Source organism: Phascolarctos cinereus, unplaced genomic scaffold (assembly GCF_003287225.1).
Source record: "Phascolarctos cinereus isolate Bilbo 61053 unplaced genomic scaffold, phaCin_HiC Scaffold_4;HRSCAF=312, whole genome shotgun sequence".
Taxonomy (NCBI): Eukaryota; Metazoa; Chordata; class Mammalia; order Diprotodontia; family Phascolarctidae; genus Phascolarctos; species Phascolarctos cinereus.
In genome coordinates this window covers 88104214-88131629 of record NW_027555847.1, presented here as the reverse complement: position 1 = coordinate 88131629, position 27416 = coordinate 88104214, and the positions used below count along the sequence as shown (strand labels likewise).

Here is a 27416-nt window from a genome sequence, read left to right as displayed (position 1 = left end):
AATCTACCTTCAGTGTTCCTCCCCTCCAGTTGGCTTCCCTAGCGTGGCCACCTCAATTCTACTTCCACATCTCTCTCATCTGTCCCCTTCTCTCTGCTTACACAGCCACTGCCTCACCTTTGGCTGCCTCACCTCTCACCTGGATTATTGCAGGAGGCTTCTTCTGGTCAGTCCCCCTGACTGGACCTACAGTGTATCTGGTCCTCACACGACACTTGCTAGCTGTGTGACCCTGGGCAAGTCACTTAACCCCGATCACCTAGCAAAAAGCAAGGGAAAAAAAAAGAATTTCAGTCTATCTGATTCTTCACATGAACACTGTACTACTCTGGCTCTTCTAGGCATGGCCACCTTAGGTAGGCGTTATTGCTCTTTTAAGTCAAACCCAATGTTATTGTGCTTTTGGAATTAGACTGCCTTGGCCGTGTACCTGGGGACCATCTGCCATGTTAGTCTTTGGTCTGTCTTCTTCATCTGCCTGACAGCTGGGGGTGCCCAAAGTGGGCCTTCAAGCAGCTGCTGTGAAACAGTTCCTCTTCTCCCTCCACAGAAGGTCAGAAGCCTTATTCTCGGCTGGATTAGGACACAGTGTGACTTGCTTTTTACCATGTCTTTGTCTCGGGAGGCAGGCAGAAGGCCTCCTAACACTATCCATGCCTCACATCACAGATAAACACACATAAATCTTTCCATTGGCCCTTTGGATTTCTGTTATGCTTATTCACCTCCTGTAATCAACTCACTGTGCAAATTCATTTAAACCTTGTATGAAACAAACCAAAGAAGCATCAAAACACTTGCTAGGAGGAGAGGGACCAAAGCTTATAGCCCCTGCTTGCATATCAGTCATAGTGGCAGCAAAACCTCTGTCCTTCTTACATATTTATTCCTGTAAATATGATATCCTAGCCTGCAAAACACGTTCCTAGGCATGCAGAAGAGAGACTAAGCACCAGGTGCAGGTCCCGTGGAGGAAGGATCTTTGGGATCAGAAAGCCTGGCCAGAAATACCAGCAGGGCCACATCCTGCGTGACCACAAGCGTCTCCCTGTTCCATCATTTTTCATTTCAGGCGTCTGTTTCTTCCTCAGTTAAATAAGGGCTTCAACTAAATGAACCTTAAAGGGTTTCTTCCAGCTCTAAACTCCATGATCCTTCCCCTTTACCCTGCCTAAAGGTTCCTGGCTCTGGCACTGGTGTCAGAGGTTGGGAAGAAGTAACCTAATTATTCTGTAGAGGAGGATAGTCACTGAAGTAGGTAATGAAGCCAGAAGCTTACTATCAGGGTTGGGGGGGAGGGGTGGAGAGAGAAAACTGATGTGACTCTGAAGGAGTCTCTAAAGCCTTTAAAGTACAGTGGGTGGTTCTTTATAAAGCTTTAGGGCGCTCCCAAGTACCAAGTTGATCTCTGGGTTGCCAAGATTGGTACAATCCAGTATGTCAAGACCCATACCTGACCCTACGTTTCCCAGGGGAAAGAGCCTCTGGTGCATTTCATTCTTTTCTAATATTGTAGGGCCCCTCCCTTCCTGGAGACAAGGCTTTTGCACTTCTCAGATAAGCTTCTGCTTGTCCCAACTGGTCCCATATCCACCAAAATATTCATGGCAACAAAGGATTGAAAACAAAGTAGATTCCATTGATTAGACAATGGCTAAACAAAGTGTTGTACATGAATGTAATGGAACATTACTATACCACAAAAATAATGCATGCTATGAATTGAGAGAAGCATAGGAAGACAGATATGAACTCATGCAGAGGGAAGTAAGAAGATTCAGGAGAATAGTGTACCCAGTGCTTCCAATGATGTAAACAGAATAATGACATGACATGACAGAGCTTAAACCCAGGTAAGAGCTAAGAAAATGGAGCTCCCCCCCTTCTCTGGAGAACCACATGTGACTAAATCCAAACTTCACAGAACAAATCCTGACTAACCCCTTAGTGAAAGGATTTGTTCTGTGAAGTTTGGATTCAGTCAAAAGGCCGAACCTGAGCACCTAGAGGGTCACATGTGGCCTTGACGCCACGGGTTCCCCACCCCTGGAGCATGGTGTATACTGTCAGACTCAACTGACATGTGGTTTGGTTTTGCTCTGCTGCTTTTTTTTTCTTCTTTCTTTTTTCTTCTTGGTTACAAAGGATAACTCTCTGGGTAAGGTAGGAGAGAGATATATTGGGAAAAAAAGATAATGTAAGGACAAAAGATACTTCTCTAGAAGCACTGAGGTATGATGGAAAGAAGATGAGCCCTTTTCCTACCATCATCCCCACCCTTCTGGCTATAGTTGGATACTTATATACTCAGGCTGGAACACAGTATATAGTAGATGCTGGAGGCCTTCCTCTGGATCTTTTAATATTTTAAGTTGGGTTGGGCATCTTTTGTGCCTTGTTATCCCTAGTTCACTTCCTCTTCTGGTCAATATGTCTTTGTCAATATCTTCTATGACATTTCTTGCACAGAAGTCATCACTAATATTCCCATAACACATGGTTCTAGTCCCTCTCCAAGGACTCTGGGTTCATGAGGACTGGGTCCGGTCTTGGATGTCTGATCGCCAAGGGGCCATTAGTTCTGGTTACTGTCCCCACCTGGACTTCTCCAGGAGAATCTATAAAATAAAGGTTAGGTATAACTCATGTCTAGGTTTCTCCAAACTTGGTAACAGCATCCCCAACTCCCACATTGACATTCAATATACAATGTGGGTATTGGGTATGGAACTGCCTTTTTATTTTTACCCACAGCAAATGCATAAAATCCAAAGGAATCACAGGATCCTCTGAATAATTTCAGAAAGGAAAAAATATTCAAAGGTGAAGATGCTTCAGGGATTGCTTAGCAAACGTTTCCCATTCACCTTCTACCAGCATTGTCTGAGGAACACAGAGCAGTAACACAGAGGGTTGGCAAGGTCCAGATCTCCTGGTATTATGGCTCCCGTCGCCTAGCTATATCGACCACATTGGTGTTCCTCTTCTTTCTCCAAGAGAACATGCTGTTAAGGGAATCTTCTAGGAGGCCTGTTGCCTAATTAAACTCAAGATTATTTGGAAATACTAGAGCTTGCATAGAAAATTCATTTTCAGAAACTCTAGTCTCTGACCTGTGCCCAGAAAAGGAAATGAAAAGACAGAAGAAGGCAGCCAGGAACTGGAGATCTGGGAGCTGCTCAGTCAAGACTCCAGCATGTCATTCTTTTCTACTTGCATCTCCTGGAAGTCCAAGGTACAGCCAGCAGGAGAAAAGAAAGAGGCTCACTTTCATGGAAACTGGGAAAATTACCAGTGAATATGTCCCACCCTTCCACCCCCACCTTCAGTTAAAGGGCCACACCTGAGGACCTAGAGGGTCACGTGTGGCCTGGAGGCCACAGGTTCCCCACCTTGTGACTAAACCCAAACTTCACAGAACAAATCCTGACTAACCCTTTAGTAATCTTGGAGGCAGCCACATTCCCTGGGAATCAAAAAAGAGAGTTAACTGTGTCCTCTCAACAAGGTGCTAGGGCACATCTTCCTCCATTGCACGGAGACAGAAATCCATCCTATAATTTCAATCAAGTTGATTAGGGATTCCCTGCTCACTCCCTTTTATGTAAGAAATATGCAGCAGCCTACCTAGCCCCACCACATCTCTTCTCATTGACCTTAGATCCTCACAGCAACCCTGCAAAGTAGATGCTGTTCTTATCTTCATTTTACTGTTGAGGAAACTGAGGTAAGCAGAGGTTAAGTGACTTGCCAAGGATCACACAGCTAAGTGTCTAAGCATGGATTTAAATTCAGGTCTTCCTGAATAATTCTTCTAGATCATGTTAAATGATTTCTGGCCATACAAAACTGTGAGGTACCTTAGAGATAGTCCACCCCACCCCCATGTTACAGATGAGAAAACTGAGACCCTGAAATTGTGACTTTTCTAAGGTTACGTAGGTAGTGAGGAGCAGAGCCAGGATGAGAAGTCAGGTCCTCTGACTCAAAGCTCAGTGCTTTTTCTTTTTTTCTCATGATGTGGTTCCTGACTGACCCTCTACCTACTGCCACAAGTGCAAACTATATTGATGCTTCCCAGATTTCCTGACTCCAAACCCAAGGCTTTTTCTCTTGACAAGGAAATTCTTGCTAAGTCTAACCAGAAACACCTGAGTCTTTCTCTGGTCAGAGCCCAGGATCCTGTGTACTTAGAGCCCATAGGAAGCAGGGATCTCTGAGTCCTTGCCAGAACCCTGCTATATGGAGGGTTGGGTGTGCAGTTGACAAATTGCAGTTTCAAAATCCCCCATATATTCCTCAAACCAACTCACTTCTATTTTGATTTTCAAACCTAAATTATACTTCAGTGTTTCCACAGAAACAAGTCTCTGATTGTCTGGCATGCCAAAAATTGTGTGTGGGGGTGTGGAATGATCAAATGACATAAAACCATTTATAGAGTTTATCAAATATTACTGAGGTTGACAGTATAACATTTCAGGAACTTAACAAAGTCCTAATGTCCCAGGTCCTTTAAAAAACGGAGAGATTTTCAGACATATTGTTCCAATCCCACATCCTCTGAAGCTATTTGTTCAGGTTTAGCAGGTTAGCATCACAGACTTACCATGGAGGGAAACCATTGCCGGGTCATCATAGGGGCTGGGGGCAGAGGGAGGATGTCCTAGGGGTTCTGTAGCCATTTCCTGCGCTGGACTTCTGTATCCAGGTATGTATTTTGGACTAGGTTCAGTCATAGGGAAGTTTGGGCTCTAGGAAGTAGAATCAGGCTCTCTGCACTCCAAAAACTTTGGAGATGATTTTACTTATGGCTCACATCTAGGGCCTTCCCCCTTTTGGAAAAAGACACTCAAAATACAATATGAATCAAATATGGGACAGGCAATTTATTCTCATGCAAAAGAGGAATGTTAAAAAGTACATTCACAAGCATGCAGTGACAGAATGAGATTTAGTTAATTTACAGCTACTATCATAATCCACTCGTGGTTTGATCTTAAACTTCATCAGTATGAAGCAGCTGCAGGATGACTGATTTGGTAATTTACATTTCACCGCTGCATTGCACTGTCCAAACCACTCCCAGTCCATGTCTGCAGGTAAAATGATCAGGCTGTTAAAAGATAATCCTCTGGCTGGGAGCTGTCAGACTCACACTTCCATCTCAAGTCTGTTGCCTCATCACCTCTCAGGAAAGGGAATATGAAAGAAGACAAGGCAGCCAGGGTAATTCTTAGCTGAAAAGGAAGAGGGGGCCAGGGAGTGAGTTGCAGTTTGTACGTCCACTGAGTCATCAGGTCTTAATAGCTATTAGGGAGTACATATATTATTTCATTTGATACGTTCACCAACAACCCCCCCCTCCAAGGTAAGTGTTATTATTATCCCCATTTTACAGATGAAGAAACTAAGGCTAAGAGAGATTAAGCCATTTGCCCAAGGTAACACAGCCAGTAAGTGTCTGAAGCCAGATTTGAACTCAGGTCTTCTTCTCTCAAATTCTAGCACTCTATCCACTGTGCCATGTAGCTAGCTTCCCCTTATAGCTCCACAACTAATAAGGGTCTCCATCATCTCACAATGCAATTCCCTCAGCAATGATTCATACAAGGCCAGTAGCATTCCCCACCTCAATGCTTCCAATTATTTGCCTGGAACGAGGAATGGAGATTCTGGGAATACCTTTTGAGGAAACTGGCCCAGTGACACTTAAAAAACCCTCACTTGACTCTACCATCCCCACAAATAATCCTTTCATCCAGCATCACTCCTCCCTTTCACAAAGACTTTTCTCAATCCTCATCCTTCTCGACTTCTATGCAGCATTTAACACTACTAACCACTCTCTCCTTCGGTTACTCCCTCCTTCTGGTTTTCGTGACATTTCTCTTTCAACCTCCACTTGTTTTCCTTTGCTGGCTCACTAGATCATACCCCCTAACTAACTATGGATGTACCCCAACACTGTCCTTAGTCTTCTCCTGCTCTCAACTTGGTGACCACTTCATTTCCCATTTGCTTAATTATCTCTATATAGATGACTCCCAGAGCTATAATTCCAAGCCTAGTCTCTCTCCAGAGCTATAGTCCTGCATCACCAAATGATTATTCGGTATTTCAACGTATCTGTACGCAGCTCATCATTACCCCCCACACAAAACAAACGCCTCTCTTCCAAACTTCCTATTTCTGTCATCCTTCCATTCATCCAGGTTCACATCCTTGGGATCATCTTTGACTCCCTCACCATCATGCCCATAACCAGTTGTAGAAACTTACTACCTCCATGACACTTCTCTCCCCTGTCCTCCTCACTGGTGTTGCCAATGTCTTTCTCCTTGCTGTAGATTTTTAAGTCTAAAGAGAAGAACAGATGGTAGGAGAGGTGATGCTTGACCTGAAATGGGTAGTGAAGAAACCTTTGTCCTGCTGGAAAGGTATTAATGACAAGAAGGATCACCTTGGAGTACCTTGCAGTAGCAGCAGGGGACCTCTGGAAATAAAGCAGCAGGATTTGAATGGTCACTAGAGAGACGGGAAGGCTCCTGGCACTGCTTTACTTATCAGGCGGCCTTTAAGGGAATGTTGGGGGAGGGGAACACAAATGGAGCCTCTGTGCCCACCTCTCTAATGACACAGAGCACAATGTGATGCCTGGTGACAGGTGCCTCAGGTGTCTTCTTTACACAAAGTGCTTCCTTTAGAAAGTGTCACAAAGGTCAGATTTCTATAAAATGGATTTTAGGAGAGCTAGCTATGGTCAGGAATCCTATTGTAAATCATTCTTGTACAGAAGATGATCCTGAGAACTAATTACCCTTCTTTACATCACTGTAGCCTGTTAATGTAAAGTGAAGTACAGATCCCAATCCCTCTGCAGTGCCTAGCTCCCTTCCTTGTCTGTCTCCCCATTTTAATCTCAGTGTTCTCCAATTCTGATATCAAATGAGATCATGACCATAAAAGTACGTTGTAAGCTTTCAAGCACCATATAAATATGAACCATCATCACTGTTTATTTGCTCCCCCTTTGACAATGGTTGTCTTTTACCTCTGGGGGTGGGAACAATTTAAAAGCACTTCCATTTGCACCACTGAGGGGCCAGGAGAAATAGGATCAGAGATACAGATGGTTCAAGTCAGGCAATAAATCATCCTAGTTCCACCTCATTTTACAGAGGAGCCTGAAGCACCATGCAGCTGGGACTCAACCCCAGGTCTCCAAGCTGATGTTTCCACTGTACTGTTCTGCTTAGACTTAGGGGTCAGCCTCTCTCTCTGTCTCTCTCTCTCTCTGTCTCTGTCTCTCTCTGTCTCTCTCTCTCTGCCTCTGTCTCTGTCTCTGTCTCTCTCTGTCTCTCTGTCTCTCTCTCTCTCTGTCTCTCTCTCTCTCTCTCTCTCTCTCTCTCTCTCTCTCTCTCTTTCTGTGTCTTTCTGTCTCTCAACTGGCAGCCCTGCCTGGGGTGGTGAAGTCCTAACCTTCATATGCAATTATATGGCCTTACACATCTTAGTTGTTATTTGTTTAGTGGAATCACAGAGAAATAGCTCTGAATGCATACCAAACTGAAGCTTTGAATGTAGGAAACTATTTTTCCGACCCCTGGCCTGTGGACAATCTAGGCTAATCTTCCAAACTGAAAAAGATACTTTTTCCCCTCCCCCTTTTTTATTGTTTCTTTAATTTTTTAAAACTGAAGACATTATGACTACGTTGCTTGTTTAGCCAGATATTTCATCCATCAGCCATTGTGTTTCAGTGTCTCCTCTGTTAGTTGGGAAGCTATGCAGGGAAGTAGCAACTAAAGACTGACACGCCCATGACAAGCCTCAAATGATTTTAATTTCGTTTTATCTTTCCTTTATGTGGTGCAGAGGCTACTCCTACAGTAGGCGGCCTTCTGTGAGTGAGGCCAGGGGATGTCAGGGGAAAATTTTTTTACAAGAGTGCCATCTACTGCTTCTTCTTACCCCCTTCTAGGAGTAGAGAAAGAAGAGAAATCCACCCTCTCACCAGGTTTAAGGAAGATTCAAAATGAGGGGTTCAGATTCTTCTCTCTTATGATTTCAGCCACTTCTGATAACCTTCTGTTCGAAGGTCACTTCCAATTCTCATGTTCTATGAATTTATTGTATTTTATTCTTCAATGGTTCAAATGGATGCATCTGTCAGTTGCTTACCCTTAGGGATGGAGCCCAAATATTGGGAACGGTAGCCCAAAAAAGGGGAGGAAGAGATTCACAGATCACTGGAGCTCAAGAGACCCTAGGGATCAGATTCTGAACCCCTCTCCATTGACGTTGCTCCCTCTCCTTGCTGTAGTAGATTTGTAAGTAAAGAACGAAACAGACGGTAAGAGAGATGATGCTTGCCCTGAAATAGGAGGCGAAGAAGCCCACGTCCTGCTGAAAAGGATCACCTTGGGCTGCAGTAGCAGCAGAGGACCGCTGGGGGGAAAAAGCAGCAGGATCTGGATGCTCCCTAGAGACACAGAGAGGCTCCTGGTACTCCTCTGATTATCAGGGGGCCTATCTTTAGAGGAAACTGAGGCCCCAAGAGGTTGGTGGCCTAAGCAAAATGCCTTCTTAGGAAGTGAAGCGAGGGAAGTTTTCACTCTCCTCTCCCACCCCAACCTGGGCTTATGGCAACTTGCAGGAGAAGCACATGGCAAGCTGCATGTATTTACTCAGGAAGCCTGACGGGATCACAGGCTTAGAACTGGAAGAGGCCTTGAGAACCACGTGGTCCAACGCCCTCATTTTGCCAGTGAGAAAACTGAATCCTCAGAGGGTGAGTGACTTTCCTGATGTCATACAAGTAATAAGTGACAGGCAAGCTTGGAACTTGGGTCCTCCAGCTCCAAAGGTCATGTTTTCTCTGCTGTAACAGCCATGCTGAGTTCCTGGACATCAAGCTCCTGCTTCCTTTCCTGAGCAGAGATCAGACACCAGGGTTTCTGAGAGTGGACTAAAGATGGCAGCAACTCGGGCCTTGGCAGAATTCCTGAAGGAGCACATAGACGAGGGGAATGTATACTTGTACATAGCTTGAGAGCTCCTGAAAGCACGCTTCTTCAGTGTCAAGGATTACCCCCCCCCTTTTTTGAGGTGTTTCAGTCATATGAGTCTGACTCTCTGTGACCCCATGTGGGGTTTTCTTGACAAAGAGTCTAGAGTGGCTTGCCATTTCCTTCCTAGGTCATTTTACAGATGAGGAAACTGAGGCAAATGGGGTTAAGTGATTTGCCTACGGTCACACAGCTGGTAAGTGTCTGAGGTCAAATTTGAACTCAGGTCCTCCTGACTCCAGGGCTTTCTTCTATATTCACTTTGCCATCTAGTGGCCCAGTTCCCTCATACTCAAGCCCAAATTTAATGGAGACTTCCAGCACCAACCTACAAAATGGAGATTCATTCAATAGTTAATCAATAGGTTTAAGGAGTTACCAGGCACTGTGCTAAGCCACAGGATACAGAAAAAGTCAGGTCCCTGCTCTCAAGAAGCTTTTATCCTAAGGGGGAAGACAACATGAAAACAACTCCATCCTGTAATCTCAGAGGGAAGGCTGGGGGGTGGAGGGAGAAGAGACTGGGAAATGCCTCTTATAGAAAGTAGGATTTGACCTGAGTCTTGAAGGAAGCCAGAGAAGCCAGGAGGCACAGATGAGAAGAGACAGCATTCCTGGCATGACAGACAGCCAGTGAAAATGACCAAAGTAAAGAGATAGAATTTGATGTGCCAGGAACAACCAGTAGGGCAGTGTTGCTGGACAAGCTAGCGGAGTGAAGTGTATAACCCGAGTCTCAACACCCATGGATATGGAGCTGTGCAGTCACCTCTCATGTTGGCTTCTTTCTAGAGTCTTTTCCTTTAACATTCTGAAGTGAAGTTGGCATCTACCATCTTCTCTCTCAAAGCTAGAAGCTGGAAGCACCCAAAGCCTCAAGACACAAAGAAGACTCAAAGCCATTGGAGGAAACTTGGAGCAGGTCCAGACTTAAAAAGGCCCAGAATAGAGTCCAAGGAGCCTGGAACTCTCCTTCCCTCCTCTCATCAACTCCACCCTGCCCCTCATGAAGGCACAAGGACATTGAAGGCATTGATGTCCACCAATGAGGACAGAGTCCCATATCAATAGGCTTTGGAGCTCCGGTTATAGGAGACTGAAAAGGCAGGAGAAAGGTTAGGTTGTGAAGGGCTTTAAAAGCCCGGGGATTTATGTCTGATCCTGATGGTAACAGGGAATCATTAGAGTTTATTGAGTAGGGGGTATGCCGTAGTCAGCCCTGCACTTTAGGAAGAGCACCTTAGCAGCTGAGTAGAGAATGGACTGGTGTGGGGGGAGAGATGTGAGGCAGGCAGGCCAGCCAGAAGGCTATTTCAGCAGTCCAAGTGTAAGGTGATGAGGGTCTGTGCTAGGAGTGGAGTGGAAGTGTGAGTGGAGAGAAGGGAACGAGTATGAGAGACATGGTGAAGCTACAAAGGACACAGCTTAGCAACATATTGGATATGTAGGGTGAGTACAAGGGAGGAGGCAAGGATGAGGCTGAGACCGTGAGCCTGGGTGACTGGGAACATAATAATGACAGCTAATATTTATATAGTGCCTACTACATGCCACACTGTACCAAGTGCTTTACAATTATTATTTCATCTGATCCTCACAATATCCCCGGGAGGCGAGTGCTATAATAATAGCACTCATTTTACAGATGAAGAAACTGAGGCAAGCAGAACGTGGTAAGTGTCAAAAGCTGAATTTGAACTCAGGTCTTCCTAACTCCAAGCCCTGAGCTTTATCCACCATGCCACCTAGATGGTGGTTCTCTCAAATAGTAATATGGAAATTAGGAAGAGGGGAGGTCTAGGAAGGAAAGATAATGAGTTCTGTTTTGGACATGTTGAATTTGAGTTGTCCAATGGCCAGTTAGTGATACAAGACTGGAAGTCAGGAGAGAGGTTAGGGCTGGATAAATAAATCTGAGATCATCCACACAGAAATCAAAGGTGAACTCAAGGGAGTTGATAAGATCACAAAGGGAGATAATAGAGAGGAAGAAAAGAAGAGGGACTAGGAAAGAGCCTTGGAGCATGCCCACAGTTATTGGATTTGATGTGGACTACGATCTAGAAAAAGAGACTAAAGAGTAGTCAGATAGATAGACAGATGGACCAAGAGGGAGCAGTGTTACAAAAAACTAGAAAGGCGAGAGTATCCAGAAGGCAACTAACAGTGTCATAAGCTGCAGAGAGGTCAAGAAGGATGAAGACTGAGAAAAAGCTATTAGATGTTCCTTGGAAATGGAAGAGGATCACCAATAGCCCCAGCAGCTATAGCATTACAGCTGCATCATGGGATAGGGACAAAGGGATGCTAAATCAAGAGTATATTTATTTAGAGATTTTCCAAATTCCACACAATTTGATGCCTACTTACAAATAAGCTAACAGATTGTCATAATCAACTCTGGGAGTAGAAGTATAAACAAAATCAAAGTTCACAGATTTGCTGATCTCCCTTCTTTGTGGGAGAGATGTGAGCTGTATATTTTACTGTCCTTAATATTACAAGATAAGCAGAAGAAGTTGCAGAGTGTAGATTTCAGTCCAATACAAGGGAAAATTTCCTCACAATTTGAGCTGACACAAGACCTAAAGTACTGTCTTATAAGGAGTGGTTCTCCATCAGGAGGTCTTCATACAAAGACTAGATGACCACTTGTCAAGGATGTTGTTGAGAAGGTTGCTGCTAATATACCAGGTGGGCCCATTGACCTCTGAGCACCCTCCCAACTCTGAGATCCTAGGATAGTTACAGGATCCTGAACAAAGTTATTTCCTTCCACAAATTTCTCATAACACATTGTCTAGAACTGTCCTTAGAATTTGCATCATATGCCCATCAACTGGGGAATGGCTGAACAAGTTGTGGTATATGAATGTAATGGAAAACTATTGTGCTATAAGAAATGAACATTCTGACTTCAGAAAAACCTGGAAAGACTTGGTCTGATCCTGAGTGAAGTGTGCAGAACCAAGAAAACATTGTACACAATAACAGCCACATTGTGTGATGACTAATACTGATAAACTTAACCCTTCCCAGCAATACAAGGATCTAAGACATCTCCAACGGCCTTGTGATGGAAAATGCTATCCATACCCAGAGAAAGAACTATGGAGTTTGAATGCAGATCAAAGCATATTATTTGCTATTTTTTTCTTCTGTTGAGTTTTGTTTCCTCCTCTTTCTGGTGGTTGCTCCTATTGGTTCTAATTCTTACTTACAACATCACTAATGTGAAAATATGTTTAATAGGGACGTATATGTATAGCCTATATCAGATTGTCTTGGGGAGGGTGGTGGAGAGGAAGGGGGAGAAAAATTTTAAACTCAAAAGCATATGGAAGTGATTGTTGATAAATCAAAATAAATTGATAAAAAAAAAGAAAGAAAAAGAATTTGCATCATACTTTCCTTTTTTGAGAATGTAAGCTCCTTGTGGGCAGGGGGTATCTTATCTAACTTTGTATTCCAGTACTGAAGGTAGGGCCTTGTATACAGAAGAAATTAATTTGGTGAATCAAATTGAACTTGGATTTGCAGCATATGACCAGTAGAGACCGCTGCTCACATAGCCGTTGTTTTAAGTCGCACACAGAAATGGTAATGGTCAGCACCTTCGTTTTGGAATATGACATGGAATATCTCTTAATTGCTACAGTACAGAAGGGAGATTAGCAAATTTGTGAATTGTGGGCTTGTTTGTACTTCTATTTTCAGAGCTTTCTTCTCTCTTATGTGGCTGTTTCCAAGTGATTGGAATAAATACCCGTAGTTATCCTGGTTTAATGGTCATCCAAATCCCTTTAGATACCCAACCCTGGACCTAGCTTCCTGCTGGTCTAAGCTTTACAAAGGCTATGTACAACTGGGAAATAAGTTCTCCCCCTTCTTGTATTTCCTCTGGTTCCCTTGGGCTGTGAACTTCCAAACCCACTAACAAAACACCACATTACCATATCGCCAACACACTTAGGAAGGAAATGTTCATGCCCAAAAGTCACAATGGAAAGTCACGGAAGCCCAGACAAGCTCCAAAGAGTCTTTGATTGCACCTGATAACTACTCCCCAGTATTCTCCACCAAGGGACTTGCTGCCTTGGCTGTGGAGGAAAAGGTGAGATTGCATTTGCCTTTTGGGCTTGGATGGCTTCCTCTGTCCTGCACGGGAGAATGGGAATTCTGAGGCAGGATCCTGGGGTGTTTGCTGTGTAAGGTGTCTGCTGGGGAGAAGACCTGTCCTCTTGCTATTTCTAAGCCCTTGGATGCATTTGCCTCCCTTGGTCCTTGCAGCTGGAGTTAGGGAAATGGGGGGCATCAACCCTACCCCACTCTAAGTGTTCAAATAGTCAAATAATAAAAGGGTTCCTGGGAAATTGTTTCTCTTTTGTCCCATCATCTTTTACATAAGAACTCAGGGAAAACCCAGCAACATGACATTGTCCCTACTGTGATGGGCCTGTTGGGAGGGAGTAGAGAGCCCTATGTAAAAGGCCATTCAACGTGAAATATTGGTATCCAAAGAAGGTTTCACTCAAGGCTTCAGAGTAGCCATTGTTTCTCTACTCCTATTACTCTGCACATGTAATGGTGGCACTTCCTGTCTTATTCCAAGAGTCCCAGGGACCTTTGGATTTTTAACTTTTAACTTAGCCTAAACTTTCCCACTAAAATAGCTGTTGCCCTGTTGGGGTACTACTACTACCCATGCCCCCAAAACTTCCCAGTTACCCAGGAGAAGGGGCCAAGGACTTAAAGTTTATCCAAGAGGTTGGATAAGGGCCTCAAATCTCCAAAAGGGCCTAAATTGGAACCACTCCCAAGGATTCAAGTTTGGGGAAGGGGAGGTGGGGCTACAATGGCAGAGTGAGCATAGGCCAGTGTGCTTTCCTGTACAATAAGATCTGTAGGTTTCATGAACATGTCCCTTGCTCCTGCCTACCCAAGAGGCTTTGTGGGGTGGCTAAAACAATACTGGGAGTCAAGAAATCTGTGATTGAATGTAAGTTTAACATTTCTCCAAGCATTCTCTTGCCTTACCAGCTTCACAAGAAAAGGTAAACTTTAAAGTTGCTAAAGAGATGTTAGGTGTTAATGGCAGATCCTCTAGGGAATGAGGGGAGTCACTACTTCTGACACTGAACTCAGAGGTACCACTATTCTTCGATAGAGTCCCAGAGGGGAAATTCCCAAGTGCTATTTCCCAGGACATATGTGACTATCTGAATTTATCATTTATTTTCTTCCCAGAGGAATTCACAGTTTTGATCTATTTATCCAAATAAACACCCTTCTGTAAATCTGTTTTTGTGGGGGTGGGAGTGGGAGCTACACATGGAGCCTAGGCCTGCCCATGGACTGGGAGCATTTAGTGAATCTGGAGGGCTTCCTAGCCTGCCTGTTTGTAGGCAGACCCTCTGGGCATTTCTATTCTTTGTTACACGTTGGTCTTTGGGTTGCACTGTTAGGATACTCCACCTCCTGCCTCCTGCCTCAGGTACAGAAGACCAGCTTGGGGGGGAAGGAAAGGCCCCTCAGAAGAGCCTGACACTCCCATTTCCATGCCTTGGATTCAGATCCAGCCCCTGCCCATCTCTCCCCAGTCCCATCTACTCCCTTTCTCACCACCAGAGTCCCATGGGGCAGTGCTTTGTTAGCCCTTCCTTGCTCCTTCCTGGGAGAGGGTGGGAGGAGCACTAGCCCAAACACAAGCTATCTGGTAGGTCAGGGGAGGAGCCTGGCACCCACTAAAGGCAAAGGCTTTTTATCGGAAAGCCGGGGACAGTGAAGGTTGAGCTCGCTTTGGACACTTTGCCTTTAGATTTCCTGAGGTCCATCTCTGGACCCCCAGCATGGCTGCCTGTTCCTAAGAGAGATCTGCAGATCTGCCTATTTGGCTCAGGTCTTAATTGCTGTCTTCATGCCATCCCCTCTTCACCTTCCTCCCCAGGAGCTTTCCCCTTACAACATTCCTGAGCTTCAGGATGCCCCCTCCCCATCAGCCCCGCCTCAGATTTCTGGCCCACAGACAACTGTGTTGTGACCTTATCTCCAGGCTGGGCAATCCCCCCTATCCGAGCCACCACCAATCTCATTTCTTTCCACACACCCATCTACATGGGCCTTGAGAACCAGATTACTCCTGACCTACAGGTCCCCAGATGGTACAAGATCATCTGTTAATGAGGCATACGTGCTTCTATCTAGAGGCATGTCTGGGTGTACACACCATGTACATGTGTCAGCCTGTCCTCACTGTGACCTCCAGTCCCTCTAACAAGGAGTCCTTTAACTCTTCTGCAGGTAGCACCTCAGTTCCCTTACTTCCAGAGCATGTCATATATCCCCCTGGTTGCTTCGCAATCCTTTTATTCTTAAAGTCTGTCTCCTTTTTCATACAGGAGAGATGGCTTGGTGGGAATTTGGGCACTGAGGGAAGCACGCTGCTGGGATGGGGCCCCTGATGAGGAAAACCTCGGTCTAGAAAGAACGGAAGGATGGAATAAAGGAGGTGGCTCTGGGCTCACATTCAGTCCTACTTGATACCTGTGACCCTGGGCAAGTCACCTGACATCTCAGGGTTCAATTAGCCTCTTCCAGCTCTACATGCTATGATTCTAACAGTCTATGGGGATAGGGGTGGAATGTGGGCTCTGGGCAGCTTCCATTCCCTTCCCCCAAAGAGCCAGGAACAGGACTCAGCAAGCCCCAGGGACAGGGAACAGAGGGGATGGGATTAGGAGTCGGTTGCAGCAGGGCTCTTACTGACAGGGTTGTCTTGGGAAAGGTTCTCTCGGCCACTGTCCTGCCTGCTCATACTCCAAACTAGGGGGTTTCCTCCCCGCCTAAGGAAGCAGGAATTGCTCCGCTTCCTGTTCTGACATCTCTGTGCCCTTTGAGTGGGGGGCCCTCCTCTCTAGGCCCAGAAAAGTACACACATCACCACTGGGAAGACATGCTAAGGCTCAGGGCACCGCTGAGCTTCCTTGTCAGAGTGCTGATCTCTGAGGGAGGCAGGACCTCAGTTTCCTCAATTCTAAATGAGGTTAGACTAATGCTCTCAAGTCTCTTCCAGCTCTAAATGTTATGATGCTAAGTGAGCACCAGGCTTGCTAGGGATACAGCAAACTGGGAGACTCACAGGCCATTGAGCACTGGCTATATCTGTAATCAATTAGGAAACAGATTAAAGGTGTGGGGGAAAAGTAAGCAAAACCAAGAGAAAGAAAAACACTCCTGAAAAAGAAATATAAAAACTAAACGTGGGTAGAAGAAGGATAGGGATGGCAAGATCTGGGAAAGAAAAGGTGCAGGAGCTGACATGACAAAGGCTGGGAAGTCCTTTTAAGAAGTTGGTTGTCAGAAGCCCTTGTGCATTCCTGAGCTATTGCCTTGCCAGCTAGTACTGACTGAGTTCCACAAAAACCAAGGGAAAAAACTAAAGCTAAAATGAACTACCCTTACTTAATATGGCATTTAAAAGAGGTCATCAAATTATAGTCCTCTTCCAAATCCAGGACGGTTTCTATGATATTCTGGTCATCAAAAGTTGGCTTTAGGCAACTTGCTTCTGCTTCTGTGGCCTTGTGTGGGCTCTCATCCATGAAGAGGGCCAGGACTTCCTCTTTAAAGGGGGAATCTTCTGAGCGACTGCAAACCCGGTTTAACTCATTTTCAAATTCTAGCTTTCCAGCCAATTCTTCAATAGTTCTGATGCTTGTGTGGTCTTAAAAATAAAAAAAATCCGTATTCAAATGTGTACAATAGGCATTCAGAATTTTTTCACTGATAATTAAGAGCTCTGTGTGGTTTTGATGATCTACTGGGATGGTGAAACAAACCTGGCCCTCCTTGCCCCAGGCTTCCATCTTTAACTCAAATTCTGAAGCTATCACAGTTAGTGCCAAAGTAAAGTGAGACCTTTGCTCAGCACAGGAAAGGCACCAATGGGGCTATTTAGAGTCACTGACGTTTCTGAAAGTCAGTGTGACCCATTTTCATGGATTTATATGGACAGAACAGTCTACATTTGAGAAAAATGGGCAGTCATTTGTTTGTGAACTGGAAGGACAGAGACTAGACTGGTCCAGGGATCACAGTGGACAGAATCATGACCTGGGTGAAGTCTGTCTCTATCTTGTTCCTGGCTTCTTTCTGTCCCCTTCTCCAGTCCTCTCTCCCAACACCTTACCTAGGCTCCTTTCCCAGGGTAGGACTTCAGACGCCAAAATGGGGCCTCCACAAAACTCCCAACCCCCTGCCTCAGTGCTTTTCTGGCATTGCAGGATTTAGAGTTAGAAGGCTCCTTATTGTATCATCTAGTGCAGCAGTTCTCAGAGAACTGTATGGGGCTTACACTGGCAATCCCGTGCCCATGTGGGAGCAGACCCCTTGAGAAACGTTGATCTAATCCAATTTCCTCACTTTACAATAAGGAAACTGAGATGTAGTGAAGTGAGTTGGTGTCGAGTTGGAAGGGGTCTTAGAGACCCATCTAACCCCCTCACTCCTATAGACAAAGAAACTAAATTCTAGAGAGTTTATTTACAGTATCATTTTTTTTCTTTGTATCTGTACCACAGTGCCTCGCACAAAGTAAGTACTTAAGGTTTGCTGAATTCTATTGCCTGGTGTTACATGGGTACTAAGTATGAGGCCCAGGATTCAAACCTGATCCTTTCGCTTTCTATCCAGTCCTCTTTCCTCTACACCACCCCCAGTCTTTTCAATAAGCAGAAAAGATGGGATCCTTTTTCTCCCAAGCACTACACCATATAGACTCCTAAGTGTTCTTTCCATTACACCACACGGTCTTATAAGACAAGCTGGGATAGACTAATTCAAAGCATAATGTGTTACCCCTCCTTTTCCAAATGAAAAGCACCTTCATTTTGAAAAAGGATACACGGTTTCTTAATAGGGTATAATAGAAAGAGTACTAAATTTGGAGGCAGAGGACCTGGATTCAGACCCAAGTGATGCCATTTACTAACTTGGTGACCCTGGGCAAGTCACTCAATGTCTCTGAGCCTTAGGGCTTCAGTTTTCCAACTGGAAAATGGGAGAAAGGATTGGACTAGGTGACTTGAAAGATCTCTTCCATTTTGACCCAGAAGCAAGAATCTCTTCATGCCCTGGATGGAGGAGAGACTGTGGGCCTGGAGGGGAGAGGAGAAGAGGAAGGAAGAAGCAGCTTCCTGGGGCTACTATTATCCATCTCTGCCTAAAGCTAGCTGTGTCCTGCTTCAGTCCTCTCACTAATTAGCCAATCTGTTAGAAGCAGCATGGAGTAGTAGAAACAGCATTAAATTTGGAGTCAAAGAACTGAGTTTGACCTCCAACTCTGCTACTTAACTACTGTAGTAATTTTGAGGCTGACTTCCTCATCTATAAAAGGATCTTGAAGGTCCCTTTTAGCTTTAAATGGTCATCCCCACGTTGAGGACACGAGATATAATAAGTATTGAAATGAGAAACATTATACTAGAACCAAATGAAGTCATTAGGCGCCATGAGGTTCTGAGAGCAAGTTGGTCTGCCGTACTTTTTGTGAAAGTAGAAACACAGACCATGCAAAACAATTATTTACAATCTCCTTATCTACCAAACCTTTTTTTTTAAGCAAAAAGTTCTGTCTCCTTTAATCTATACTGCACATGCTACCAGCAGTCTTTGGATAGCACAGCTCTGATCATGTCACTCCCTTCATTAAAAGCCATCAGTCAACACATGTATAACCTGTATCGAGTTGCTTGCCTTCTCAATGAGGGTGAGTGGGAAGGGAGGAAGGAAGAAAATTTGGAACCCAAAATTTTAAAAACAAGAGTTAAAAAAATTGTTTTCATATGCAACTGGGAAATAAGATATACAGGAAATGGGATATAGAAATCTATCCTGTCCTATAGGAAAATTGAGGGGGAAGGGTATAAGAGAAGATGGGGAGAGACAGAAGGGAGGGCAGATTAGGAGGAGTATTCAGAATGCATGCCATCTTGGGGTGGGGGGAGGGAGGATATGAGGAGAAAATTTGGAACTCAAAATCTTGTGGAAGTGAATGTTGAAAACTAAAAATAAATTAATATTGTAAATTAAAAAACCATCATTCTGCTGGTCAGTCAGTCAGTCAGTCAACAAACATTTATAAATCGGTGATTCTCCACTGTCTACAATATAAAGGCCAAATTATCAGCCGGGCACTGGAGCCCCTTCATTATTCTCCCTGCCCCACCTTTCCAGCCTTGGAATCCCATCTCCTACTACTCCCCTTCACATTTTCCAAATAGGACCCAACACTTTTCCCACCTCTGTATCTTTGCTCATGCTGTCCCTTATACCTAGAATGCCTTTCCCTAATCTCTATCTGTTGAAATGCTATCCATCCTTCAAAAGTCAGCCCCAAATGCCACCCTAAAAAAACCTTCATGGCCTTCCCCAACCAAATAATCTTTTCCCCTCCTATACCTCTCTTAATGTACTAATCACCTCTTCTTCTATATCACCTCCTATACCTTCTGGTGATCTTTTTCCTCTCCTATACCTCTCTTAATATACTAATCACGTCTTATACCTTGTTGTGATCTTTTCCTCCTCCTATACCTCTCTTAATGTATTAATCACATTCTTCCTTTTATATTCTGTATACTGGAAATCTGTAGCCACATCATCTGCCCCACCTCAAGAACCCATCAAAGAAAGATCTTTCATTTTCCAGGTCACATTTCTGCTATTCCCAGAGGACAAGGCTCCTGGTGGTCTGATCAACGACTTTACTGTGTCTTATTATTTTCAGTCTACAACTGTTAACACTCTTCAAATTAAAAACCCTAATATTGACCTTCTTGATTGTCCCACTTTACTCCTGAGAGTCAGACAGACTGCCATCCTCTCCAGACATCAAGGAATACTCACCAATCATATCAAGTAGATCCTTTGTGATTTCTTGATTGGAATTGTTGAGAGGAACGTTGGCTTCAAACTTCAAATATCTATCCACATCTTTCCTATGTTCCCCGGGAAGGGGAGGGCAAAAAATGGTGATATTTTAGGTTCTTTTTCAATAATGTACTGAGAGGGGAAACCAGAGCTATCAGGTAGGGTGAGGAGGCAAACCTTCTGGTGATCTTAAATTGTCAGTGATAGTCTGAATAGAATAAAAGAAGCCTTGGTAAATAAATAAAAAGGAAAACAAAAGTCGATGGTCACAGATGTTGGGCTAGTACTGATCAAGAATTTATTAATCCTAATACTTTTAGGAAATCATTGTCCTGATTCATAACAAGCCTGGCAGTGAGATGGCTCACATGGGCTAGAGACATGGACATTGAAAACACTGCATCAAATCTTTCATGTCCTGAGGATACCAAGAACCAGGTTTGTTTTGGCATAGGAGGGAAGACAATAAGGGAATACATGGATGATGGCAACTCAGTTGGGAGTTAGGGTTGAAGGGACTTGCAGGAACACAGGTGTGGGTTGGGGAGATAGGGCAGAGTAACTGGGGGCCTAGCAGGAGCACAGACAGATGCAGAGGAAACCGTGAGATATGCTTTGGGAACCATTGAGACCAAGGGGAACAAGGAGCTTGAAGATGACGAAGAAAGCTTGAGGTGTCTTTTATGCTATGAAGAATAATAAGGATACAGTAAGTTTGGGAGAAAAATAGGTTGTGTGTATGTACTTTCTAACCCTTTTGTTTCTGTGGCATGAAAAATCGGAGGTTTCTGATACTTACCACCCCTCTTTGTATTCAGACTTTCAAGGCGGGTCAATTTCTAGGATTCTTGGATAGCAAATTCAATTCAACAAATATTTATTAATCGCCTGCTATGTGCAAGGCCCTGGGCTAGGCTGGGGATACAAAGGCAAAACAATGAAATAGCCTTTGCCCTCCAAGAGCTTACATATACTAAATTAGCAGGGCCAGATTTGGGAAGCTTTAGTATGCGTTTCTTGAGTAATCTATAGGGGTAAGAGTAAATGATCTAGAATACCCTTTCCAACACTAAATCCTATGGTCTTATTATTTCTGCATATTTTCCAGCCTTTGCCTTTAGAGATACCTAAGGCCCTCTATAAGACATTCACTTTGTTTTTTGAAAGTAATAGGGTGTTACAAAGAATCACTCAAACTCTTAGACTTTTTTTTTTTAAAGAATAGGTCTCCCCATCTCATCCAAGCTAAAAGTGCAGGGGGATACTCATGGTCCAATACCAATACTGACTGGCACAGAAGCATTGGCCTGCTCTAGTGGCCAATCCCACTCCTGGGGGCCCACCAAATTAATGCTAAATTTAATGTGGACACCTGATCAGCGCCTGCAAATCAGAACTGTTAAGCTCAAGAGATCTGCCAGCGTCGGCCTCCCTGATAGCTGGAATTACAGGCATGTGCCACAACACCCATAAAGCCTTTCTTCCAGAAATAAGAAATATCTTAAAATGCAACAGTTAAAATACCAAGTTAAAAATCACCTTAAACTTTCTTTTCTCCAACTTTCCCCATCTCCAGTGGCTCTCAGAAACTGCCTTTCAGGTACAAAAATCGAGGAATGTATCAACACATTTTCCTTGCTGGTCAAAGGTTTTCTTTTTGGGCATAAAGTATGTGGCTTCATATTTACTGGGATATGGTTTGGTACAAAGACAGGGTTCTCATTTTCAGGAGCACAGGAAACAGGAGCAAACTGACCAACATAAGAAGTGGTGGAAGGATATCTCCTGCAAAGGAGTTTATTCATCTGAATAGTGAAGGAAGAAGGTGAAGTGTCCAAGTCCAGTTTTTGCTGACTTGGGCACTCTTGAGAATGGCTGATGCCCTCAAATGCACGGTCAATGGCTGCTGTCAGCTCCTTTCTGCATCTTCTTAGCTTTTCAGACATTTCACCTAAAAATGGGCATGGTTCTGTTATTCAGTGTGTTAGATACATGAGAATACATGAAATGGCAGGGGATACTTATCAAGAACCATACCAATAACCCTCCTATAATCCATGGGTTTGTTGTTGTTGTTTTTTTCCATCCATTTACCTGGGCTTCATTGCACATTCACTATATGCTGCCCCCACCAGCCTGGGGTTGTTATGAGTTTAATGACACCAAGAAGGTCCAACTACCTTAAAACTTCTTGTACTAAGCCGAGGGCTCTACTACCTGATGCTTAAAATTAATAAACCCAGCTAAGGCTCAACAAAGTTGAACGACTTGTGTAAGTCAAACAGGGTCTAAGCAACAGAGTCAAGACTGGAACCCAGGCCCTCTTACTCCAAAACCAAAATTTACTCCAAAAATTACTTTTTTCCCCTTTGAGGTCTTGAAGACTTGTTTTTTCCTCCTTGTACCCTGGGAAGCCCAACATCTTTACTCATCAGTTGTCAGCTAACAACGTAGAGCATTTGCTTACGACATGGAATCTGTACTAATGGGCCATGGAGTTGTAAGACTTGTACTTAGAGAAGTAAGGGCTCTCATGGGCTATCTAATCAAACTTCCTTATTTTACAGATGAGGGAATGAAGGATCTCAGAGGCTATGAATTGTATAGTTCATACAAGTAACAAGTGGCAGGGCTGGGAGTTGAAACCAGGTCCCCTGGCCCCACTGTACCACACTCTCAAATACTGCTCCAAACATTATCAGTTGTATGATCATGAGCAAATCACCGACCCTCTCAGATCCTCACTGTCTCATTTATAAAATGGTTATAATACTTTGAAACATTAAAAGAATGTATTAATCTAATAGCTGTAAACACAAGGTGGAGACTTTTTTCCTTTGATATTATTTTACAGGATTGTGAAGAAATATTTGGCAAATATATGAATGTGAGTTCTTATTCTGACCAGAATCCACAACTATTCGAATGAAAGGCCTTTCAGGAATGGAACACTGGAAAGGCAGGGACAGGCATAAGGAAATCTCTTGAAAACAAAATCTTTTAAGGATACTTCCTCCAATGAATGAAGTGCTGGACCTGAAGTCACCATAATCTGAGTTCAAATCCAGCCTCAAGACACTGTGTTACTCTGGGCAAGTCACTTAATCTGTCCGACTTAAATTTCTTTATCTGGATGATAACAGCATCCAGCTCCCAGGGTTGCTGTGAGGGTAAAATGAGTAACATTTGTACAACACTTTGCAAACCTTAAAGTGCTATACACTTAAGGAACTGAAAGTTGAAAACTAAAAATAAATAAATTAAAAAAAAAGTTCTATATAAATTAGCTATTCTTTTTCTCCCTGGTTTCTTTACCATAGCTCTCCAGTGCCCATTCAAACCCAGATATACTGAGTTGCACCTGAGGAGGCTCCAAATGTGTACTTTCCCTAGGAAAGTTTTCATTAAAATAGAAGACAATGCCTTCCTTGGACCAAAGAAATGATCCTGTGCCCTGCAACAAATGAAATTCATCTGTAACATGCCTCTGAAATAATCATACTACCTCTACTTCCACTCATCGATAAGCAGTGCTGCTGGGCCCTGGGCAGTTAATTCCTTCTCAAATTCCTACCACAGAAATATATATATGTAATACCCCATGAACCCTGCCAAGGTTCAGATGCTGTAATAGATCTAGCTGACATCCATTAAGGGGTATGTGAGATTTAGGATTAGAATTTAGGGGTGTGTGTGGGGGGGTGTGTGTGAGAGAGAGAGAGACAAAGACAGAGAGAGAGAGAGAGAGAGAGAGAGAGAGAGAGGAGAGAGAGAGAGAGACAGAGAGAGAGAGACAGAGAGAGACAGAGACAGAGAGACAGAGAGAGACAGAGAAAGAGAAAGGGAGAGATTTAGAATTAGAATGTAGGAGCCAAAATCACCTTTTCATATAAATAGGCTTCTGCCCTACAGTCTTCTTTCCCTTAAGTCTCCCACTCCCTTTAACTTTTCCTTTTCTGTAATTATCCATTAATGACTTAGAACCTTGGAGTCACAGAATTTCAGAGGTGGTAGGGATCTCAGATGTCATCTAATCCATCCTCTACCTGAATAAGTCACCTGCATCATATTCCTAACAAGTGGTCCCACCCCCATCCCTATCTAATCAGTTGGCCAGAAAGACCCGTCATTTCTACCCCTTGCCGTCTATCTATACCTTTCTTGTACCTTGTCCCTTCTTTTCACTCTTACTGCATCTGTCCTAAGTTGGGCCCTCATCTCTTCTTGCCTCTAGTCTCCGGTGCTTCCTGCCACCAGTCTTTCCCTTCTCCATTCTAGTGGCTCATTGAATTCCTGATTTTGGTATACAGGGTCTTTCAAAATTTGGCTCTAACCTACTTCTACAGCCTTAGATTATATTACATGAATTCTAGAAACTAGCCCAACTAACCTCTATCCCTTTCTCATCTTGCCTTAGGAATGCACTTTTTAAATCTTTGCTCGTGTTTTTTACCCATGTCTAGAATGAATAACACTTCCCCACCACCATTTCTGTAATATTTTGAAGCCATTTACATAAAGCTTTCCCGGACTGCCTTTTGTCTTCTCTACCTCCATGAAAGAGATCTCTCCTCAAATTTCTCAAAGCCTCAGCAGATCCTTTTCACATATCTATCTTAACTGGTTTGTTATTTGTGTAGGCTTTTTTCCCATTAGATTGTAAATGCCTTGAGGACAGGACCTGTATTTTAATCACCTTTGTATCCTCACCAGCCACCAGTCAATTAATCAGCATTTATTGACGACTAGGAGCTAGCAGCTGGGCCTTGTGCTGATCGCTGGAGATCCAAAGAAAGGCAAACAGTCTTTGCTCTCCAGGAGCTCACAGACGAACGGGGGAGACAACATACAAATATATCACATACACAGTGCCCTGCCCAGAGCGAGTGCTTACTGAATGTTTGTGGAATTAAACTGATAATGAATTGAATTCTCTACCCAGATTTAGGGGCAGGGAGCGGCCTAGGGACACAAGCCGCAGAGGGTTTGGGCAGAGAGCTCAGGGCTGCCTCTGGCCCCCCCGGACCTCCCGTGGACGAGTTCAAAGCACACCAAACTCTCTCTTCGTCCCCCAACCCCCCCCCTTTGCCGAGCTCGCCCACGACCGTCAGGACGTCCCCCTCCCCACCCCCGCCGAGGCCTAGGGAGGGGCCCGCAAACCACCTTCAGTTTCGGCGGCCGAGGTTTCCGAGGGTCACAGCCGGCATCTAGCGTCTCCCCCGCCCCGCACCCACGGAGCCTCGCCGAGGGCGGGCCTTCCGCCGCCGTTACCTGGCCTCCGCTCGGTACGGAGCTGCGGCCATGGCCTCCTCTGGCCTGTTTGCCGCCCCCCTCCCCGTACCCGGAGAGCCCCTCAGACAGCGGGGGCCACTAGGACCCCTCACTGACAGCTGGGGACGGTGGGGGGATTAAGACCCACAGGCTCCGCCTCAGACTCTGACTAGGCCCCCGGAAAGCAGAGGGGCGGGGCCCCGGACCCCGGGTTTGGGCAGGCTGAGCCTGGCCCTTCCGAAGCCTTCCCCCGCCACCGCCCCAGGATCGGTTTGAGGGCCGAGGACTTAGAGCCGTCCCGGCTCCGGAGGCGCGATCCTCGCCACAGCCGTCCCCTCCGCCGCACTCACCCGCACGGCCCCGCCCAGCCCGCGCGCTCCCCCGGCTGCAACGGCCTCGGCTCGTGCGAGGACGTGCACGAAATTAGGCGCGCCTCCGGGCCCACCCCGACCCCAGCACAGGACGCCACGCCGGCTTAGTGCAAACCATTCGCTTTTATTCTTTCTAGCATAAAAACCCGGTGTTTTAGGCAGGCAGCCTGGTCCTGAGGGGTCTCGAGCTGCCAGAGACCCCGGCCCAGCCGAGGCAGGAAGGGAAGGGCTCCCACCGCCCCCCTTGGCTACATTGTGTCCCATTAGGATTCAGGGCCCTGAGGAGAAAACTCGTTGTTTCACCACCGTGCCATGGTCACACTGCCGATCTCAAAGGAAGAAAACAGGCAAAGGGGCATCTCCCTTACAGCCAGATAGCCCTGGGTCGCTAGAGCCATGTTCTGTTTTGGACCTGGCCGAGGCTGCGGGGTAGGCGGGTGGGAGGGCAGGGCCGGTGGGCCAGGCGGCCCAGGCCCGGGCAGCCCACCCCAGAACACGGGGGATGGTCTACAAAGCAATACACCAAAAGCAATCGTGAGCTAAACAAACTACAATTTCAGTGCTTTGAAACAGTGAATGAAGGGTTGGAGACAAGGCCTTGGGCAAAGCGCAGCTGGTCATTCAGATGGGGTAGGCTTCCTCGCCACCTGGGAGCCAATCACAGCTCGCCAGGAATGTTAAGACATTTCAAATCATCTTCCACTCAGCAGGTGGGAAGTGGCAAAGTATCAGGGGTTCGGTAGCTCTTGGATTAACCGCAGAGGTAAGAGAGCAAGGCCTAGAGATCTAATAACTAGGCTCAGGGTTGGTCCACATTCCTCCTCCTCTACAACAGCAGAAAACCAAATTCATTCCCTTGGCATTGCTTTTTTATCTAGTTTGCATCCAGGGGACCAGCTCCTGATCTGGCATATTTGGGGAAAAAGGCCAGGGACAGAACTAGTGATATCAGTAGGCAAAAGCCAAGACAGGCAGTCCTAAGCACAAGAGAAAGGCAGTGGCACTGGGTTAGGGCATTTTTTAAAATGGAGAGGAAGGAGGAGAAACTGAGTTTGTGATCTAGGAAACAGCACACTGAATTAGGGGTTAAATTCAAGAATGTTGACAGGTTTTTGTTAGTAAAAAGAAAACACCTTTGGCATATGCATTTAAAAACATGGAAACAGTAGTCTGTGTTCTATAAATTAAATGATGTCTTCACCACCACCAAGAGGCAGAAATAAAATGGTGTCCACAGACACTGCTTTCTGGCAGCCTCAGCAAGTAGGGGAAAACCAGCTGAAGCCAATGAAAATCGGAACACTGACACCAAATGGCAGACCTGAAATTCAAAGATCACGTAAAGACAACCAGAAAAGAAAGAAAAGGATGCCCCAAACAAGACAAAGAGTAAAAAAGGTGATCCTCCCCTCCTCTCCAAAACAGAAGCAGCTGTCAGCAAGGAAGAAAGTAGGGAAATAAATTTGTTTCCTATCCCCTCCAGCTATGCAACCAGAATGGAAAGTGGGTTGGCAAGGACTAACTTTCCTTTTACCAAATGGTTCCTTTTCAGTATAGATGCAAATGACAAGGAATTCTTAGTTGTAGGCCCTAAGGGTAAGCAGGGATGAAACATTTCCAATATTAATGTCTCCACGGCCAAGAAGACTAAAAAACTAAGTCTTCAGCAGCCTTAAAGATGGGGGGGGGGTTTAGGTATAGCTAATAAAAAATCCAGCTGAATATAGAATCAAAATGTTTCAATTCATCACTGAATACAGTAGTCACTGGCATC

The 27416-nt window shown here is 44.8% G+C and overlaps 1 protein-coding gene across 5 annotated transcripts; it reads right to left on the bottom strand.

Annotated features, from left to right (window-relative positions):
* Positions 1–4869: 4869 nt before the first annotated feature.
* Positions 4870–25679, bottom strand: CUNH3orf62 (chromosome unknown C3orf62 homolog). 5 transcript variants are annotated; one of them, XM_020999093.2, is made up of 5 exons: positions 25164–25615; positions 21540–21951; positions 19977–20068; positions 16533–16794; positions 4870–5240 (listed from the first exon to the last, which is right to left on the bottom strand). In XM_020999093.2, the coding sequence occupies exons 2-5, from the start codon at positions 21944–21946 to the stop codon at positions 5237–5239; spliced, it is 765 nt and encodes a 254-aa protein (XP_020854752.1). In that variant the 5' UTR covers positions 21947–21951; positions 25164–25615; the 3' UTR covers positions 4870–5236. The 5 variants fall into 5 exon arrangements, with proteins under 5 accessions (XP_020854752.1, XP_078008508.1, XP_078008510.1 ...); XM_078152382.1 differs by lacking the exon at positions 4870–5240 and adding an exon at positions 24697–24778 and having other exon boundaries at positions 11377–16794; XM_078152384.1 differs by lacking the exons at positions 4870–5240; positions 25164–25615 and adding an exon at positions 25622–25679 and having other exon boundaries at positions 11377–16794.
* Between the last annotated feature and the right edge of the window lie 1737 nt (positions 25680–27416).

Bases quoted from the DNA above. Each gene is read 5' to 3' on its own strand.
- CUNH3orf62 (XM_078152384.1), bottom strand. From the start codon at position 21,946: ATGTCTGAAAAGCTAAGAAGATGCAGAAAGGAGCTGACAGCAGCCATT. The intron at 20,069-21,539 runs GTGATTTTTAAC...CGGGGAACATAG, and splicing joins TGGAGAAAAGAAAGTTTAAG to GAAAGATGTGGATAGATATT. The intron at 16,795-19,976 runs GTGAGTATTCCT...TTTATTTTTAAG, and splicing joins GGATCTACTTGATATGATTG to ACCACACAAGCATCAGAACT.